The sequence below is a fragment of the Eptatretus burgeri genome, chromosome 14 (assembly GCF_056783735.1).
Source record: "Eptatretus burgeri isolate ZD-2024b chromosome 14, Ebu_testis_v1, whole genome shotgun sequence".
NCBI lineage: Eukaryota > Metazoa > Chordata > Myxini > Myxiniformes > Myxinidae > Eptatretus > Eptatretus burgeri.
In genome coordinates this window covers 25799645-25819973 of record NC_140974.1, presented here as the reverse complement: position 1 = coordinate 25819973, position 20329 = coordinate 25799645, and the positions used below count along the sequence as shown (strand labels likewise).

The 20329-nt window shown below is 40.4% G+C and overlaps 1 protein-coding gene and 1 long non-coding RNA gene across 4 annotated transcripts in view; one reads left to right on the top strand and one right to left on the bottom strand.

The window, feature by feature from the left end:
- Positions 1-19740, top strand: part of LOC147012828 (fibroblast growth factor 12-like) — a 158937-nt gene extending 139197 nt beyond the window's left edge. For all 3 annotated transcript variants that reach the window (XM_085854100.1, XM_085854099.1, XM_085854101.1), the window contains exons 4-5: positions 14423-14621; positions 15836-19740. In XM_085854100.1, coding sequence (XP_085710226.1) covers positions 14423-14621; positions 15836-15969 — 333 coding nt within the window. In that variant the 3' untranslated portion in view covers positions 15970-19740. The remainder of the gene's footprint in view (positions 1-14422; positions 14622-15835) is intronic.
- LOC147012829 (uncharacterized) lies at positions 8265-9888 on the bottom strand. The gene is made up of 2 exons (XR_015051077.1): positions 9686-9888; positions 8265-9589 (listed from the first exon to the last, which is right to left on the bottom strand). It is a non-coding gene; the product is annotated as an uncharacterized LOC147012829 (long non-coding RNA).
- Positions 19741-20329: the final 589 nt, after the last annotated feature.

Genomic DNA, 20329 nt, shown 5'->3' with positions numbered 1-20329 from the left:
TCGCTCTGATGGTTACCATGCCCAAGGAGTTGCTGTTGCTGTGTCCAATAAGCTGACTCCAATGATAATTGAGGTAACACCGGTCAACGAGCATATTATGAGATTAAGGATTCGTCACTCCTTCAGTGTCATTTCCCTGGTCTCTGTTTATGCTCCGACTGAGCGGAGTGACCTCACCGTGAAGGATGCATTCTACGCTACGCTCGAGTCTGGTTGATCAGTGCTCCAGACGAGATACACTTCAAGTCTTGGGGGATTTCAATGCATCGACTGGAACTGATAGGGATGGTTATTAGACATGTTTTGGTCCCCATGGGTCAGGAACTACGAACCAGAATAGCACTAAGTTCCTTGACTTTACAAGAAGTCGTGTACTTAGGGTGGCCGGTTCATGGTTTCAGCGCCCACAAGCTCATCGCTGGACTTGGTATTCCAACGCTGGCGGTGTGGCAAAGGAGATTGACCATGTCCTCATTGACGGTCGCTGGAGGATGATCCACAACTGCAGGGTCTACTGGATTGCTCAGTTCCTCAATACTGACCACCGGCTAGTTGTAATAACTCTGAAGTTGCACCTTAAATCCAGGAGAGTGGTACCATCCCAACATAGGCTGGATTTTGGCAAACTCAAGGATGAGAGGGTAGCTGAGGAGTTTGCGAACAAGCCGAGTGGAGATTTGGGAGGTCTGGGTGCTTTGGGGGGTCCTGAAGAGTTATGGATTACCTTCAAGACTACCCCCCTTGATGTTGCCGGTGAATGTCTTCGAACTCACCATAGGGCAAATAAGAATTTTGTCTGAAGGGACACTGGATACCATTGACCAGAGTCGCAGGACCAGGCTGAATGGCAGAGCTGAGCTGTTCAGGGAGCTGAGGCGTAAAACTGTACGTGCACTAAGGGTGGACAAGGAGGCGAGGAATCTGTGAGGGGGTAGAGCATCACCTGTGGACAGGTGATTCTCATCCTGCTTACATGGGAATTCGCGCATTGCGTTCATTCAAGCCCATCCCTCGGAGCACTGCAGTTAGAGTAGAGAGTGGTAGGCTCTTAACAGAGGAGTCTGAAGTGAAGGCTCGCTGGGCCGGTTACTTTGAACGGTTGTACCAGGCTGATCCACCAGCTGTCGAGTTGGACGTCAATGGTGTTACAATCCCTGTTGCTGACCCTCCAATCAATTGTGGTCCACCTTCGCTTGTGGAAACACGGGCTGCGGTGAACCGGTTGAAACAGGGTAAAGCTCCAGGGATCTGTGGCATCCATGCTGAACTTCTCAAGGCTGGTGGAAATGCTGCACTCGTGTCGTTGCATGCAGTTTTGTGCTCTGCCTGGAACACAGGCATCATCCCAACTGATTGGAAGAGGGGCCTTGTTGTCCCTCTCTGGAAAGGGAAGGGTGATCGCCAAGACTGTAACAACTACCGAGGGGTGACGTTGCTCTGAGTGCCGGGCAAGGTCTTTGCTCAGATAATTCTTGATAGGGTTCGCCACCATCTGCTTGAGCACCAGCGTCCAGAGCAGTCAGGCTTTACACCAAAGAGGTCAATGATTGACCGTATCCTTGTTCTTCGGGCCCTCACCGAACGCAGATGAGCGTTTCGGCAGGGGCTGCTTGCAGCCTATGTTGATCTCTGTAAAGCGTTCGATTTAGTGAATCAGGATGCCCTCTGGAGGATTCTTGGTCTTCGTGGGGTGCCACCAAAACTGATCGATCTGATGTCTGAACTCTACTCTGGTACGGAGAGTCCTGTGACGTGTGGTGGTACCATCTATGACTTATTTCCAGTTGTTACTGGAGTTCGTCAGGGGTGTGGACTGGCCCCCACACTTTTCAGCACTTGTATGGACTGGATTTTGGGGAGAATGTCGGAAAGATCAAGCTGCGGTGCATCGTTTGGGAATGTCAAAATCGTGGACCTTGCTTTCGCAGATGATGCAGTCATCTTTGCGGAGACTTTAGATATGCTTTTGGGGGCCCTCGAGGTGGTGAATGAGGAGTCGGAGCCGCTGGGATTACGGGTTTCTTGGGTCAAAACTAAGATCCAGGCTTTCAATGACATCTTGGATGCTGCTGTCCTGTCTGTGTCTGTTTGTGGTGAGGATGTTGAGGTCGTGGAGAGATTAACTTGCCTTGGCAGTGATATTCATGTCTCTGCTGGCTGTGAGTCAGAGGTCAATAGATGTCTGGGTCGGGCCTGGGGAGTCATGGATTCACTGGATCATGGGGTGTGGCGCTGCCGGTACCTGTGCGGGAGGACGAAAGTGCGAGTCTTCAGGTCCTTGGTGCTTCCAGTCTTGCTCTATGGATGCGAGACTTGGACTCGCATCTATGGATGCGAGAAGACTTAACTCAAAGAAACCACTCAGTGTATCATACCTCAAAAGAAGATGTCAACACGTTAAACTCAACCAAACTACTTACACATGGAATTTGGGTGTTCTGGAAGGAAAGCCACGATATCTGTGGATCATTTTTAAAAAGCCAGATGGTGATACTGCGACTGATAAGAATAATGCATTGAGTGATAATGCTAAGGTGAAACAACTTCGCGTTTCTCTAGATGGAACATTTTATCCACGAGATAGATTGGAAATTAATTGGGAAAAAAATGATTTTGCTGAAGCATACAAGTCTTACCAAAAGGTGTGTGAAAGTAATGGAAATAAAGAACCTATTTTGGATATGACAGCATTTAAAAGTTTGTATACAATCTATGCGTTTGACCTGAGCGCTCAAAAGGAAACTATAAAGTCTAATCGAGTGGATACTTCCCTATACATTGAAAGAGGAGAGAGTGAAGAAGTTGATACATATTGTTTGCTTTTGGAAGAAACAGAATTGCAGATTACCGTATTTTCACGACTATAAGGCGCATATAAACGTCTTAGATTTTTGTCAAAATGTGCGACGCGCCCTATAGTGCAGTGCGCCCTTTGTGTGTATAAAAGAACAGGTATGTGCGGTATGCAGAACATTGCTGTTTTAACAACCCCGAAAATGGCAAAGAGACACGCTTATGAAGCTCAGTTTAAACTGAAGGCGATCAGCTATGCGGAGGAACATGGGAATCGAGCCGCGGCGAGGAATTTCCAGATCAACGAGTCGATGGTTCGAAAGTGGAGGAAGCTGGAAAACGAGCTGCGACAGGTGAAGAAGACGCAGCTGAGTTTCCGTGGAAACAAGGCGAGGTGGCCAGAGTTGGAGGAAAGACTTGAGCAGTGGATCGTTGAGCAAAGAGCAAGTGGGAGGAGCGTTTCGACGGTCACGATCCGACTGAAGGCAGTATCGATAGCGGAGGAAATGAAAATCGAACATTTCCACGGAGGTCCGTCTTGGTGCTTTCGCTTCATGAAACGGTGCCATTTTTCCATCCGGACCAGGACTACGATAGCGCAGCAACGTCCGGCGGATTATCAAGAAATGATGGAAAACTTCCGCTCCTACTGCAGCAAGCACATCTGCGACAAACGGATCCAGCCGAGCCATCGGCGTGAACCGGCCGTTCAAAGTGAGGCTGCGAGCGGCGTGGGAGCGGTGGATGACCGAAGGAGAGCACAGCTTCACAAAGGGTGGAAGGCAGTGCCGGGCGAGTTACGCCACAGTTTGCCACTGGATTGTTGATGCCTGGGCTAACGTGTCTGCTGGCACTGTTGTCCGAGCTTTCGCTAAAGCCGGCATCATTTCGGAGGAGCCGCACGGTGCAGAAAGTGACTCTGACGGCGAGGAAGGTGGACCTGCTAGGTTGGGTTTAGCGCAGTTCGATTCCGAAACAGAGGATGAGGATTTCGATGGATTTGATTAAAGACTATTACCGGTATTTGATTGTTTTAGTATTTTTGTAACTAATACTTTAATAAAGCACAACCAAACTCAATTTTGCTCCCGATCTATTTTTAAATACGCACACTTGTGTGCTTGTGTGAGTGTGTTGTTGTACGGCGGACGTACGTAGTAGAGGATATTCATATAAAACCCGCGCCCTATCGTGAGGAGCGCCTTATGTGTGTGTCAAATACAGGAACGGCACACACAACTTAGACTGCGCCTTTTGGCACGGTGCGCCTTTTGGTCGTGAAAATACGGTAATACAGATAATGGTGTGATGATTCGTCTCACATAATTTTTTGTTAAATAAATGAGTGGCAAAGTACCAACTGGGGTATATGTTAATCAAATCAATCTTCATAAACTATCATCTTGTGTTCGAAATCAAAAGCCTTGTACGATTAACGTTAATACAATTCAGAGAAAAGGAGCAGTAAGAATTGATGTTTTGCTCACAAGAGAACAGGTTAAAATCTTGAATGACACTGGCTCACTTAAAATTAAAATGACAAAACCAATGTTGAAAAAATATTCAATAAGAGAGACGAGTGGAGGATTTCTCCGATTTCTAATTCCTTTATTTGCTGGTTTTAGTGCGGTTGGAGCATTGACGGGTGGTATTTCAACAGCAGTGAAAACTGCCAACGAAAGGAAGGCTCAACTCCAGGCTCAAAAAGAATTGGAAAGACATAACAAAGAGTTGGAGAAACAAATTAGTGGAAGTGGTGTAATTGTAGATTTTGCTGAAAAACTTGAAGGTCTGCCTGATAAAGCGAGATTGTTAGTTGGAGATATGCTTTCTTCTATAGCACAAGCAGGTGTAAAATTAACGAAAAGAGGTAATGGATTATATCTTTCTAATAAATAAATGAGCATTGATGAGTGGTTGAAAGAATTTGGAAAGAATACAACATCAAATTTACAACTTGTCAAATATTGTAAGAAATTAAAAATTCATAATGTGGTTATTTGTACGAGAGATGAATTAACAAATGTGCCGAAACATACAAAGAATATTATTATGAACTTAGAAGATAATAATGGGAACGGTTCTCATTGGGTTTGTATTTTTAATAGTCAAGACAAATATTATTTTGATAGTTTTGGTCTTCCACCACCTGTTGAAGTCATAAAATTCTTACAGAATGGTGTTTATCAAACATTTCAAGTCCAAGAATTAAATTCCAAGTGTTGTGGTCAATTATGTCTATATGTGTTATTTCAACTCAACAAAAATAAAAAATTTTATGATATTATTTTTAATCTAATATAAATGACTTATGTTGGTAAAGATGGTTCTATCTTTGGTGTATCTCAAGAACTGGATATTGATTTATCAAATTATTACACAAAGGCACAGGCTGAATGACATAAATATAATATAACCAAAAATATTAACATGAAAAATGCTTTTCAATTAAAAATTATCCAAGCCCAACTGACGCGAATGACTTGGTGAGATTAAGCGATTTATCTCAATATATATCCTTAAATAAAACAGCCGTGTATTCCAAAGATACAGAAGTGTTGATATTATCTCCAGGTCATACAGAATTCACAGTTCGAATTAAAATAAATTTTTATAAAGAAGGGCGTATCATTTGTATGAGAATAGAACAATGGGGGTATGATATGAATGATTTAGGGTATAATTGGTCATTTAAAATTAACCTCGAAGACCTGGAACAATTAAATCAGTCTCGTAAGGAAGAATATTATCCACTTGGTATCGAGAATGAGTTTTGTGGGTCCACGATTAGTAAACAACAAATAAAAGAATTTAATAAGGGTAAATATAATAATGGTTTTGCCCTTGTTTATCTCATGAAAACATAAAAAACAGAATTATATATAATAAGTAAGGAAATACAAAATGATTTAACTATGGGAAGATGGGGAGGTGTTTCGTGCCATAATATTATTCTAACATATATTTCTAATACATAAATGACAGCAAGAAGGCTTCAAGAAAATTATCATTTCTGTGTCCAAGCATACCTTCAAGAAAAGGGTATTCGGTATTTTAATAAATATGTTCTACAACATAAGAATGAGGTATTTTCAATAAAAGATTGGCATTATGCTGATGTTGATAAACCGACAACTTTAGATTTAATTAGAATGTTAAATAATGAAAAATTATAAAGTTAAGAAAAGGTAAGGCTCTTTTAGAAATTCAAAAGAAATTTTATTGGTTTCCTGTTGTAAAAAAAATTATTTTGGATACAGGAATAACAAGAAATCCTGATGACTATATGTATAATATTCTATGGGGTGTAAGCGATTCAAGGATAGTAAGGGATGAGGAAGGAGTTGAAGAAGAGAGGGAAGAGGAGGAAAAGGAGAAGGAGGAGAGGGAGAAGAAAGAGAAGGAGGAAAAGGAGAAGAGAGAGAGGGAGGAAAGAGAGAAGAGAGAGGGAGGAAAGAGAGAAGAGAGAGGGGGAGGAAAGGGAGAAGAGAGAGAGAGGGAGGAAAGAGAGAAGAGAGAGAGGGAGGAGAGGGAGGAGAGGGAGGAAAGAGCGAGACTAAATAAATATGAAAATATGGAAACCAGTGAGATTCAAAAAAGATTGGTGGTATTACAGAAAATAACTCAACCCACCGAGGAGGAAAACAAAGAATTGACAAGTCTATTTGCAATACTTTCGACAAGACTATTGACATCGACAAGATATGTATTTTAATTCAAGTTTTTCATTTTTTTTCTTAAATAAATGGAGGAGAGAGTGAAGGCATTTCTAAGGATTCTTTATGTTTTAAAAATTAAGATTCAAATGTGCATGTTGGAAACTAAAAAGGTTTTTGCACTCTGCAGGAATTTTTCTCATAAATAAATGAGTTATTGTCTCAAATGTAAAAAGAAAACTAATAATAAAAATATTTCATATATTAAAAGTAAAAATAACAGGGTTATACAAAAAGGTATATGTTCGGTGTGTGGTTCAAAAAAAAATCAATTTATCTCCAAACACAAACTCGGAGGAGATATACAAAAGTTTTTATCAGGAAGTAAATTTACAACTACTGGAATACCAGGGGAATTACATCTTCCAGGGTATTCTTTCTGTGGTCCAGGCACAAACTTGGATAAAAGATTAGATGAGGCAGACAATCCTAAATCCTGGAGTAAACCAATCAATAGAGTTGATGAAGTGTGCATGAGACACGATATTGATTATGGGAATACCACAACGTTGGAAGAAAAGCATGAAGCCGATAGAGAAATGTTGTATAATTTGTCTCTGATACAAAAATCCAACCTTGAGAGAAAAAGTTGATCGGTTCATTGTGAAGAAGATGATCAGTGCTAAATTGAAACTTGGACTAGGAAATTTAAAAAAACTTATAGGCTCTAATGATGCCATTAAGACTGAAGAGCAATTCGCTGATGAATTACATAAACCAATATTCACAAAGTTTCAGAGAAGGAAAGTTTATTCCAAGGAAGTTGATTATATCTGGTCTGCTGATTTGATTGAACTCAATAATGATAAGGGGTACAAGTATGCTTTAACCGTTATTGATTTGAGGAGTAGATATGCGTGGGTTGTCCCTTTAAAAAACAAAACAGGTAATACTCTTATTTAGCTTTTCAACAGATATTTAATAAAAGTAAGAGAAAACCTAAAAAATTGTGGACTGATGAGGGTAGAGAGTTTTATGACAAGACATTTATGAATTTTCTAAAAAATAACAGTATTACATTATACAGTACCTTTAATGAAGGGAAGGCAGTTGTTGTTGAACGTTTTAATCGTACCTTAAAAGAGAGACTATATAAAAAATTCACACAACTCGGTTCACAACAATGGTCATCTTTTATTCAGGATATTGTGGATAAGTATAATGACACGATTCACACGTCAACAAATATGAAACCATCAGAAACATTTACAAAATTAAAATATGAAAAAGAGATTAATGTCAGAAAACCTAAGTTCAAAGTTGGTGATATCGTAAGAATATATAGGTGGAAATCTCATTTTGAAAAGGGTTTTACTGAACGATGGACGAAAGAACTTTTTTAAATTGTTGATGTAATAGATACGGTTCCTTGGACTTATAAAATATATGATTTGGAAGGGGAAGAGATTTTAGGTTCATTTTATTCACAGGAATTACAAAAGACAAAACTAAGCAGATAATATCCATGGGAGCAATGGGTTGTCCCTTCACTCCCTCCTACTATACACCTTTGTGGACACTAGAGGGACAAGTCCGAGGTGTATTACAGTATATAATGTGTGTCAAGGGGGACGTTCTTAGATCTGTGAACCCCAAACACAGAATCCTCAACTGAATAGTCAAGGCTTAACTTTTGTTTGTTGATGTGTGTGTGCGTGTGTGTGTGCGTGTGTCAAGGGGGACGTTCTTAGATCTGTGAACCCCAAACACAGAATCCTCAACTGAATAGTCAAGGCTTAACTTTGTTTGTTGATGTGTGTGTGTGTGTGTGTGTGTGTGTGTGTGTGTGTGTGTGTGTGTGTGTGTGTGTGTGTGTGTGTGTGTGTGTGTGTGTGTGTGTGTGTGTGTGTGTGTCAAGGGGGACGTTCTTAGATCTGTGAACCCCAAACACAGAATCCTCAACTGAATAGTCAAGGCTTAACTTTTGTTTGTTGATGTGTGTGTGTGTGTGTGTGTGTGTGTGTGTGTGTGTGTGTGTGTGTGTGTGTGTGTGTGTGTGTGTGTGTGTGTGTGTGTGTGTGTGTGTGTGTGTGTGTGTGTGTGTGTGTGTGTGTGTGTGTGTCCCAACCCTCACATTCAAAATCTCAACCCCAACTCAATCCTCGTCCAACACAATGTCTTTTTCAAAATGAGATTTCCACCTATATATATTTTTTTTTTACGTTTTTTTTCTCTTCTTCCAATTCTGTCTTTTAAGGCTTTCAGGTTTGATAACGTAGAAAGGGGGAGTTCGCCTGCACTTTCTTCCCAGAACGAACAATGTATATTTTTTTATGTTTTTTTCTCTTCTTCCAATTCTGTCTTTTAAGGCTTTCAGGTTTGATGACGTAGAAAGGGGGAGTAAGAATTTTCTTGATAGGTTTAGATCCCAAAGAGTGGTAGCATTTCAAGTCTTCAAAATAAACCCAACTTTCCAAGTCTCTAAGGTATAACCACATTCCTGTTGAGTTTCCAAGATATGTATCACATTGTGAGTTATCAAGCCAGAACCCACATTTCAAGTATTCAAAGTAAAACCAACTTACAAAGTCTCTTAAGGATAACTCATTTCCTGATTTTTTCAAAATTTGTGAGTCTCCAAGGTAGTCCCCATATTTAGAACCATCTTGGCAGAACCCTTTTCCTGAGTCTCCAAGGTAGTTATTTAAACCATCAAGGCAGAACTCATTTACTGATTTTTTCAAAATTTGTGAGTCTCCAAGGTAGGACCCATATTTAGAACCATCTTGGCAGAACCCTTTTCCTGAGTCTCCAAGGTAGTTATTTAAACCATCAAGGCAGAACTCATTTACTGATTTTTACAAAATTTGTGAGTCTCCAAGGTAAAACTTGTATTCTGGCTCATCAAGGTATAACTTGTTCAGTGGGTATTGTCTTGATAACTCACAATGAGTACTATTGCTGTAAAACTCTTTTTCAGGATTTTGCTGGTCTCCAAGGTATAACTCTTTGGTTGGGTCATCAAGGACGAACTCGTTCTGTAGGTCTTGGTCGCTCATAAGGTCTTCAACCAAGCCAACAATTTCCCTCAAAGTTGTAGCAAAAGCAGTATTTTCATTTTGTATTTCAGATACAATTTCCTGTGAGAGAAAATAATAATGTATTAATTAAGTTATTTAATTATTAAATGAGTCGATGTTTAAAAGGAACTAAAAATAGGAAAATAAAAATCTTACCTCAACAGATAAGAGGTTTGAATCCAGTTCATCAACTTGAAGGTTTAGTTCCATACAAGTCAGAGAGTTCCAAGGAACCCCAAAGTCATCCCACTCAAGGTCTTGCTCGCTCATAAGGTCTTCAACCAAGCCAACAATTTCGCCCCAAGTTGTAGCAAAAGCAGTATTTTCATTTTGTATTTCAGATACAATTTCCTGTGAGAGAAAATAATAATGTATTAATTAAGTTATTTAATTATTAAACGAGTCGATGTTTAAAAGGAACTAAAAATAGGAAAATAAAAATCTTACCTCAACAGATAAGAGGTTTGAAATCCAGTTCATCAACTTGAAGGTTTAGTTCCATACAAGTCAGAGAGTTCCAGGCAAGCACACAGCACACCATTGCCAGCAAAAAAAATGTTTAAAATGGAGCCTGGGCATGAGACTTTTATAGGGAAAGACTGTTGGGTGTGGTTTCCTGTGGAAATTCCCTGGGCAAGCTCATGCAGGCCTTCTATTCTTTGAGCAATTTTTTCAAAACCATAACATGCTGGAATTTTCTTTGTGAGTCAGAGATGAACTGGAAATGATGTAAGAGTAGGTGGGCGGGGCTTAGAAAAAGTGGGCGTGGCTTAGAAAAAACCTCATGAAAAGTGGGCGGGGCTTAGCAAAAGTGGGCGGGGCTTAGCAAAAGTGGGCGGGGCTTAACAAAAATAACCTGTGGCTCAGGAGGTGGTCAAACAAGAGCATTAAGAGAAGTTTATAATTTCGTAATGGCACAAAAGGGGTATCTTAAAAAATATAAAGATTCAAATGTTTTGTTTGTCAATATTTTGGATGGGGATTATTGTGCAAAGAAAATTAAACTATTGAAGGAATTTGAGAATGAACAAATATTTATAGGTTCAATGAGTGAGCTAAACAATATGCATCGGTTATTTGATAAAGAGTGTCCCGGGGCTTAGACATTTCAGATATTTCTTTAGAATCACCTTTAACAAATCTTTATCTTGTTGTATGGGTTATTTGAATAGAGAGCCCCTTGGTGAAAAGGGGAGACAAATAAATATACCTTGGGATAAAAAGGGGGTTTATTTTTAGGGAAAAAAAAAGGGAATCGCTGAAAATCCTCCATTCATTTACATAGGGAAAAGTGAGCCAGAACCAGTATATTCACCCTACTGGCAGCCATATTGGATTTGAGAAAATATTAAATCATGTTTTCTCTGGAACCGCTTAATTAATCGACCTGACACTTCACAATTATGATATGTTTTATGATGGGGAATGTGATGTGGAATATGTTATATTGGGAATGGGAATAATATGGGAATGTGATGTGGAATAGTGATGGGGAATACATGTTTTAAATTTCAACTTGATCGGACACATGGTCTGGAAGCCAGAATTATTTAGTTTTTTGGTGTGTGGGGGGGGAGGGGGATGGTTTTTTTTTTAATAAGGCTCACTTGGCTGTGCCTGGATGGGTTTGAAGGTAGTCACAGCTGAAACATGAATCCTATTCAGGTTCCTCCTGATGACTTCATCTTTTCTTTTTGCTTTTTCGGGTTCCTTCTGATGACTCCAATTCAGGACTGTACTTATTTGATTGTTTTCAGGACAGAACTTTCGTGTTTTTCTCCGCAACCGCTTGTCGGATTGAAACAACATTTTCACGATTAGTGTCACTACTTATGTAGAATGTTTTGATGATAATTTTGATGTCATAGGTCATGTGGTATGACAACCATGTTGGAAAAACAGAAAAACTTTGGACCTCTGTATCTCTGAAACCGCATCAAGGAAAAAAATTGAATGTTCGCACATGGCAAGTTCTCATCATGGGGAATAAGTGTGATTTTTTTATGACGTCATAGGTGCCTTCGTTATGACGTTATAATTGCATATGTAGAATGCCACAAACGATATGTATGAACATTTTTGAGGGTCATCTCGGGATAAAACGGTCCACAAATTTTTTTGATGACGTCATCGGTGACACGATTTGGCAACCTTTTATTTTTTTTCTTGTTAAACTTTCAAAAAATCTTCTTCGCTGAAATGGCAGAACCAGTCATCACTGCCAGCATTTACAAAGTGACAGTTATAATTACACTACCAGTCAAAAGTTTTAGAACACCCCCATTTTTCGAGTTTTTACTGAAATTTAAACAGTTTAATGTTTCAATGTACTCTGAAATTAAAGCATAGAATAAATAAACAATTGCAGATAACAAAGAAATGATGGAATCGTTTTGTTGAACAAAATTTAATCTAAATTTTTGACTCATCAAAGTAGCCACTTTTTGCAGATATAACAGCCGAACATACTCGTGGCAATCTTTCTTCAATGGAAATCAAATATTGTTCGGAAAGTTCTTCCCAACGCTGTTGCAGAAGTTCCCACAAATGTGTTGTACTTGTATGTTGCTTTGCTTTCACCCTTCTGTCCAGTTCATCCCAAACCAGCTCGATTGGGTTTAAGTCTGGAGACTGTGCTGGTCATTCCATGATTTGAAGCCTACCATCTTGTTCTTTTCTTACAAGGTAGTTCTGACATCACCTGGAGGTATGTTTTGGGTCATTATCTTGCTGGAGGATAAACCCCTAACCAACTAGGCACAGACCAGAGGGTATTGCATGGCGCTGCAAAATGCTGTGGGAGCCCTTTTGGTTCAGGATGCCAGTCACTCTGTGCAAGTCGCTGACTCTGGATCCAGCAAAAGAGCCCCAGATCATCACGCTTCCTCCTCCATGTTTGACAGTTGATGTCACACACTGAGGAACCATCCTTTCACCTACTCGACGGCATACAAAAACCCTGCGTGATGAACCGAAGATTTCAAATTTGGATTTATCGGTCCATAAGACCTTCCAGTTTTCAGGAGTCCACTGGTGATGTTTCATGGCCCGGGCAAGCCTCTTTTTATTATTTTGCCATCTTCGCAATGGCTTTCTTACTGCCACTCGACCTGTCAAAGCTGCAGCTCAAAGTTTTCTCTTCACAGTTGAAACTGAGACTTCCTTACTTCAACCAGTGTTAAGCTGTGCTTGAAGCTGCTGTCCTGTGAGCCGCCGATCACGCAAGCTGTTCACTCTCAGAAACTTTTCTTCTGATTGTGTTGTGGCTTTGGGTCTGCCAGACCTCTTCCTATCAGAGTTTCCTCCAGTTTCCAAGTGCCTTTTGATGGTGTAGGAAACTGTACTCACTGACACCTTGGCTTCTTTGCAATTTCTCTAAAGGAAAGACCGACACTTTGAAGGGGTACAATGGTCTGTCTGTCTTACTTTGTTAATTGTCTTTATCTCCCCATTGTGATCGCAATATACTACTTCCTGCAGTACAATATTGTCCAAATAATGCTTCAGATGGTGTAGAAACACAGTCTGTTCCAACACTGCTTTTATACAGACAAAGGGTTTGTAACTAATCAACAAAAGTTGGGACACCTGAAGGGATTGTTTGCATCAACTTTCAAGGCTTAATTTACTTCCATTGCTGCAGAACAGCTGCAGTTGCCAACCCATTACTTGTTCCCCAAAAAGGACCTTTTTAACAACTCTGAAATTTGCATTACTTTTCAGTTTTTGGTAACCTAAACTATTTTTTTCACCTCTGGCAGTTTACTGCTTAGCTTTCTACCATTTCAGGTTATTCACTGGACTTGAACTGCTTAAATTTCAGTAAAAACTGGAAAAATGGGGGTGTTCTAAAACTTTTGACCGGTAGTGTATGTCTATTAATTACGTAACCACCAGTAAACAAACGCCACTCAAAATACGCCACACAAAACAAGTCCTGGCGAGGGTCTGCAATCTCTGATTGCTCTTTTTCTTGTTTCCCATGCCATCCCTACATGTGGAATACGATCATACTCCATGATGATAAGTTAGCAATCCTGATGTTGGCTTCATGGTTAAGGTGGCTAGTTTAAGATCTTAGGGTCTTGAGTTCAAGCCCCAGTCTGCCATTGAACCAATACCAGGGGGTTAACCCAAGTCTTTCACAAGCTGGCTTGAATTAGAGGTGTGAATAGCATGACGTTACTCTAAGTTGGTTCGAGCAGGAGTTTGTAATTTGTTCAGGGTGCCAGCACTTGCCAAAAACGTGTGTGTGTGTGTGTGTGTGTGTGTGTGTGTGTGTGTGTGTGTGTGTGTGTGTGTGTGTGTGTGTGTGTGTGTGTGTGTGTGTGTGTGTGTGTGTGTGTGTGAGATACCCATTGAACCAACACCAGGGGGGTTGATGTCAGCCTGTCATCTTTCTGAGGTTGGCAAAATGAGTATTAACTTAATGGCCGTGGGTACTGCATTGGTGGCACAGCTGTGCTTCTAGAATATGATGCAACCAGCAACCACAGGTTGCATACAAAGCAACAACAATGTATTAAGTTAGCATCTTTCTTTTTTGATACATTGTTACCTCCACCAGCAAAGGTGGATGAAGGTTATATTTTTACCCCTGCCTGCCTCTGTCTGGCTGTCTGTTTGTCTGTCTGTCTGTCTGTCTGTGAGCAGGATATCTCAAAAGGTTATGGATGGATTCAGACTAAATTTGGTGGGTAGGCTGGGTGTGTGACAAGAACAAATTTGTTAGAATTTAGTGAAGATCCAGATACTCGAATTTAAAAAGTGATTCTTCTTGATGGGTCTCATGTCCTCTGCCTGCATTAAAATTCCTTGTAATTGCTAATAAGGTACCAAGCTGGTGATGAACCTTGTTTTGATTGATTATGTTGGTTTTTGTGATGCATGCAGGATCGGTTTACTCCAGAGTGCAAATTTAAAGAGTCGGTGTACCAGAATTATTACGTCATTTACTCATCGACTCTTTACAAGCAGCATGAATCTGGTCGTTCGTGGTTCCTTGGTCTCAACCATGAAGGCCATGTGATGAAGGGAAACCATGTCAAGAAAACGAAGGCAGCATCCCATTTCATTCCAAAACCTGTTGAAGGTAACTTGAAATGCTGGTTTCATCATGCTCTACGCAGCTCTCTTCCAAAGAGCAAGCACAAATCCTGAGCTGCTCTCCACCACATGAATTGCAAGGACATTAGTTTGCAATGGACACAGCACATGTGATTTGAACTTGCGATTCCAGCATCATGTCACTTGTTCAGATGCACTTTTCAGTCTTTGCTGTGTTATATATCGAAGGCATTTGGTATTTGATACAGTTTTGAGGAAGGTACCTTGCACATGATATGCAAGATGAATGTTTTCCTTTCATTTCCCATGATCATGCTGGCAGCCTTTGCTATTACAACAGCGTTTTAATGGACAAATTTCGAGCCTTTTGAAGAATATATCTCAATTGCACAACATTTTTGTTCTTTCACAGCCACAATTATCGCCACCTTTTTGTGGGGTCAGCCCAAGTCTTTCACAAGCTGGCTTGAATTAGAGGTGTGAAAAGCATGACGTTACTCTAAGTTGGTTAGAGCAGGAGTTTGTAATTTGTTCAGGGTGCCAGCACTTGCCAAAAACTATTTTGTTCTCCCCTCAGGGTAGTCACACAACTAATTTCCAACAAAAAATTGCAACATATTGTGATAACTATAATAGGTGTGTGTGTGTGTGTGTGTGTGTGTGTGTGTGTGTGTGTGTGTGTGTGTGTGTGTGTGTGTGTGTGTGTGTGTGTGTGTGTGTGTGTGTGTGTGTGTGTGTGTGTGTGTGTGTGTGAGAGATAGAATTGTCAAGAACAGAAAATGAAGAAACGAGATGTGTGTACATCAAGCTATTGCTCTGTGAGCCTTAAATTAGTCTAAAACAACAAAATAATTCAAGTCAAAAAGGTTGGTTTTGTCCCTTTTCTAAGTGTCAGAACCAAACCCTTGACTTGTATTACAGTGTCAGAGAAAGATGTGTGTTTGAAAACAAGATGGAGAAGTAGTAACTCTGATATCCCTGATGCAATGACTGTTGCTTCATTTTCCAGATAGACCTATTGTATGAAACTTCGCTTACATTTAGTGTAAGATGCCTGTAAAATGTTGGCACGCTGAGTGTGTACGGTGCTGAGGAAATGCACATTCATGTACGGTTCTGAAGATGTGCACCAAATGGAGTCTCATAAATAGCAATCAGCATTAGGGTTTTTATTAGTCCCCCCATCACCCCTCACTCCCTTTTTCTCCCTATTTATCTTTCTCTTTCCTTCTTTCTCAGTGGCTATGTACAGGGAGCCATCACTGCACAATGTTGGTGATTCCCCGCTGATGCTGCACAGTGTGACACGGGTCTCGGCGATGCCATTGGCTATGAACGGTGGGAGCGTGAGCAGTCGGCTGAAGGCCGCGTAGTATGGACTGACCCTTCCTGCCTTCCTATCCAACCAACACCACTTCGTGGCCACCGGTGGATGAATAGCTTTGGCCACAAGACTGCACATTCAAAGCCACAGAGAATAGATGGGAAATTATCCATTGTTAAACACTGGTTTCCTAACGGATACTAAATTGGAATATTTTATCTTAAAGTCCACGCAACTTACTCAACTGTGTAATTGCTACTCGATTGAATGCCGAACAAGAACACAAGCTCAAATCTCTGTTTCAAGTGGATCGATGCGACAAACTTTATAACATATAAGATAGGAGTTTTGAAGAAGTTGATTTACAAGGAAACGTGTTCTCGCATCTTCAAGGAAACAAACTGCGAAAGCGACAAAAATAATACAATGTAAATAAAGCAAATCAGAAATCTTGAAGCATGCTTATGGCTCGTCTTAGTTATTTTTTTTTTCAATGAATATCCATCATCGGAATAGTTTTCTGTCTTATTTCCATGGCCATCCCTCGTAACCAGCTCACACGGATTATGTTTTCAACTCATGAGTGTAAATACAGGGAACCCACCAAAAGCAATTGATTGTTACATCGAGTTGTGAAAATCACATTGAAATTTTTGATCTAACAATTCCACATTTTCGCACACAAAGCAATGGCGTGATTTACAAGAAATGCAATGAGAGTTGTACATATGGCTTGTTTACAGAAACGCCGCAATGGAGCGTCTGCTAGGCATTGCATGGTTTTCTTTTTTTGATTCCGATCAACAGGATGCCCTAGTGTGAGCTCTGTCAGCTGCTATGTGCCTTGATTGAATTGGCTTAGTTTCATTTCGTTGTTATAACACTTGCTACCCCTTTATTGGATTTATTTTATACCCTTTCATGGCTTTGTCGCAATTGCACTGTTTTCTATGCACGTTGAAAAAAGTGGCAAATGAACTTATGGTTCTGTATCATATAATGTAACAATCGAACTGCACTGTACTGTCTAGCAAAACAAAAAAAATTTACCCTATCCAGTAAATGGTTCATAAAGCCACTGATATGTGGAAATCTATCTGCCACATCACTAGTGATCATCAAACGATGAAACCATTGTTTTCCCATAACGGAGTACCGTCAATATTGCGTTTAATTGATACATCTATGTTAAATGCATATGTAGAGCAACAAACCTTAACCCGAACCTTAACCCCAAAACGAACCTTCATCGTAACCATAATGTTGGACAAAAGGAAGGATTTCATATCAACAACGACGATGGATTCCACGACCTGGCTGATGATTGCAAGTAAACTGATAGGCCTACAGTTAACGGAATCGGTTTTTGCACCTTTTATATGTGACGCAGTGATATTGACTGATTTCCAAGCAGATGAAAGATGATCTTGTGCAAATGATAACGTGAAAAGGGCAGAGAGAGGATGTGCAAGAACAGCAGAGCAGGTTTTTAGGACACATTTTGTGCTGATGCCATCCAGTCCAGTTGCAGAATCAGAGTTGAGGGTTGCCAGAAACTCCAGGAGCAGTTGAGCATGACAGGGAAGAATGCGTACCGAGACCGAGGGTTTGGGGGACACAATATTTGGAAGCAAACACAGACTTGAGGGCATTCGGCCTTCTCACAAGCGGAGTTGGCTGTGATGCCATTTCAAGAGAGGGAAGGGAGGCATACTCCAGAAACAAACTTAATAAGGAGCCACCAGGTTTTACAGAAGGGAGAAAAGTTTGAAAGTTCATTCTTGAGGTTGGACAGATATTGTTTTCTGGCTCTTCTGAAATTAGACACACACTTGTTGTGGGCTTTATGGAATGATCTGAGATTGCCTTTGGACAGGTTTGCTTTCCAGGAAGTGAAGGTAGTTGTTTCAAGGCAACTGCTTCACCACAGGATTCAGTGTACTATGGGCAAGAAGAAAGGTATGATAACTGAAGATGAGATGGGATGAATCTGTGCATAAGAGAGAGAGCAGGTTTCTGTGAGAGAATTCCCAGGCTGAGTTAACATCAGGGGCAGTGGATATAGCAGACCCGTCTTGAAGAGAGATGGCTGCTTGCAGTCACTGCCAATCTGTCTGAGTGAAATACCAGAATTGCCTACACTGAGGCAGCTCTCTGAGAATAGCCAGAGATGTTGACTCTCACAAGCATTTGATCAGATAAATTAATTGGAGCGGTGGAAGAGCAGGAGACATGAGCAGGGAAGATTGTCATCACCGAGTCCAGAAGGGAAGATTTACCATTGGGAGAAATCCAAGTTGGAAAGTTCACAGATCGAGTCTGTCCCATGGAGTCACAGAAGTCATTTGCTGAAAAGCCGTGGCTGGTGAGAGAGGTACTAACACCCAGCCAAGTTGCTTGGTAACAATTGGAATCGCCACATATAAGGAAGAGAAAGTTAGGATGATTGGTTAAAAGTTTGTACATGTCTGAAAAAGATAAATATGGAGTCGTCACTGTTTGGAGGACGGTACAACATGTAGACAAACAAGAGGTGGGAGTGGAGGGAAAGTTCCAGGCAAAGGTAAGATCAGTACATAGACAGTGACAAATTGAATTCTTGATATGAAGTGCAACTCCGCCGCCACGGTGGGGTTTAGGCTTATCGAGGAGACAGAGAGAATAGCCGGGGAGAGACAATGCCATCTGGGAGAGAACCGCAACCCTAACAGCTCACAGAAAACCAAACCTTAACCACTCACCCTCTCATCAAAATCCTAACAGCTCACTCCATATCTAAATGTGATTGTTACGAGGAGATGGTTACCTGTGATCGTTACAAGGAGATTTACATACTTATACCAAGGAAACGTAACTGTGATCGGTAGAAGGAGACAGACGGCTACCTGTACATACGTGCAGGATATCATCAGCTTTATACAAACGATTTATTAATGGCATTAAACAGTGGGAATATATTGCTTCTTTTTTTTCAATGTATTTGGAAAATTCGATGGAATAGAACGAGAGTCAATGATGTTTCTCTTTGCAATTCACAATTAATTTAAAAATCATGTTTTTGTTTTTTTGACCCCGGTTTATACCAGACATCAATCGAGTCGTATTCAATGAGGTAAAACCTATGGTGCTGAAAAGCATGCAGAAAAGGATTATTTTGATTTATAACAGCCTCCACAAATTTATCCTAATTCACGATATCATGGGAAGAGGGTGGGCGAGAAGGCGTGGGGCGTGAAGATGGGGTGGGACGTGTGGGTGACTACGGTGGGGTTGGGGACGGGGGTTAAGACTCAAACAAATGGCTTTTTAAAGCTCACCCACAATTAATACGGATACTATTTTGTCACACTTCTGTCTTATGCAAATCCAAGGGCGCTCTGTGTACGGGGCGTTCATTTGAAGATCGTGTAGCAGGTTTTGTAAATAGCGTTTCACCAAAAAAAAACCTCCAGCTTGTTGACAGAATGAGCAAACGAGCCCAGTTGAGCGGTCTCTTTATTTTGGTATTCGTGGATGTTATTTTTGCACGATATTATGCTTCACAATTAATCATAAAAGGTGAATAAAAAGAAAAGTAACAAAAAGTGCCAATTTAATGAAGTATTCAGGATTATAAGTGTGTACGTTTTGTTTCATGCTCTGTTATGCATGATGTCGAAACGGGTCATCGAAGGACATTTACCATCTTAAAAGAAATCTTTTATACGAGTCGAATAAAAAATACATGGAAAGACTCGTAGCTGTATTCCTTTTAGCACAATTTACATTATGATTACGTTTTTGGATTCTCATGTGTGCAATAAATCACAAAGGTAAATTACTTTTGTTTTAAAGTTTTTCAAATAACAAAGCGATTCTAGTAAGAGCTAATAGCTTTGCTAACCCTAACCCAGCCTCAAACCTGCTTAAAAAAAGAAAAAGGTAATGACATTCGCATTTTCGCCTTTAATTGGACTATTCATGTGATAAAAGGTTCAGATTTCACTGTTCGTGTGATAAAAGGTTGGGATAGGACTGTTCAAATGATAAAAGGATCAGATAGGACTGTTCTTGTGACACATGATTTGGAGAAGACTCTTCATGTGATTTAAGGTTCATATTTGACTGTTCTTGTGATAAAAGGTTTGGATGTGACTGTCCGTGTGGTGCATGGTTCGGATAGGACTGTTCAAGTGATAAAAGGTTCGGATAGGACTGTTCATGTGATAAAAGGTTCGGATAGGACTGTTCAAGTGATAAAAGGTTCGGATAGGACTGTTCAAGTGATAAAAGGTTCGGATAGGACTGTTCATGTGATAAAAGGTTCGGATAGGACTGTTCAAGTGATAAAAGGTTCGGATAGGACTGTTCAAGTGATAAAAGGTTCGGATAGGACTGTTCATGTGATAAAAGGTTTCGATTTGACTGTT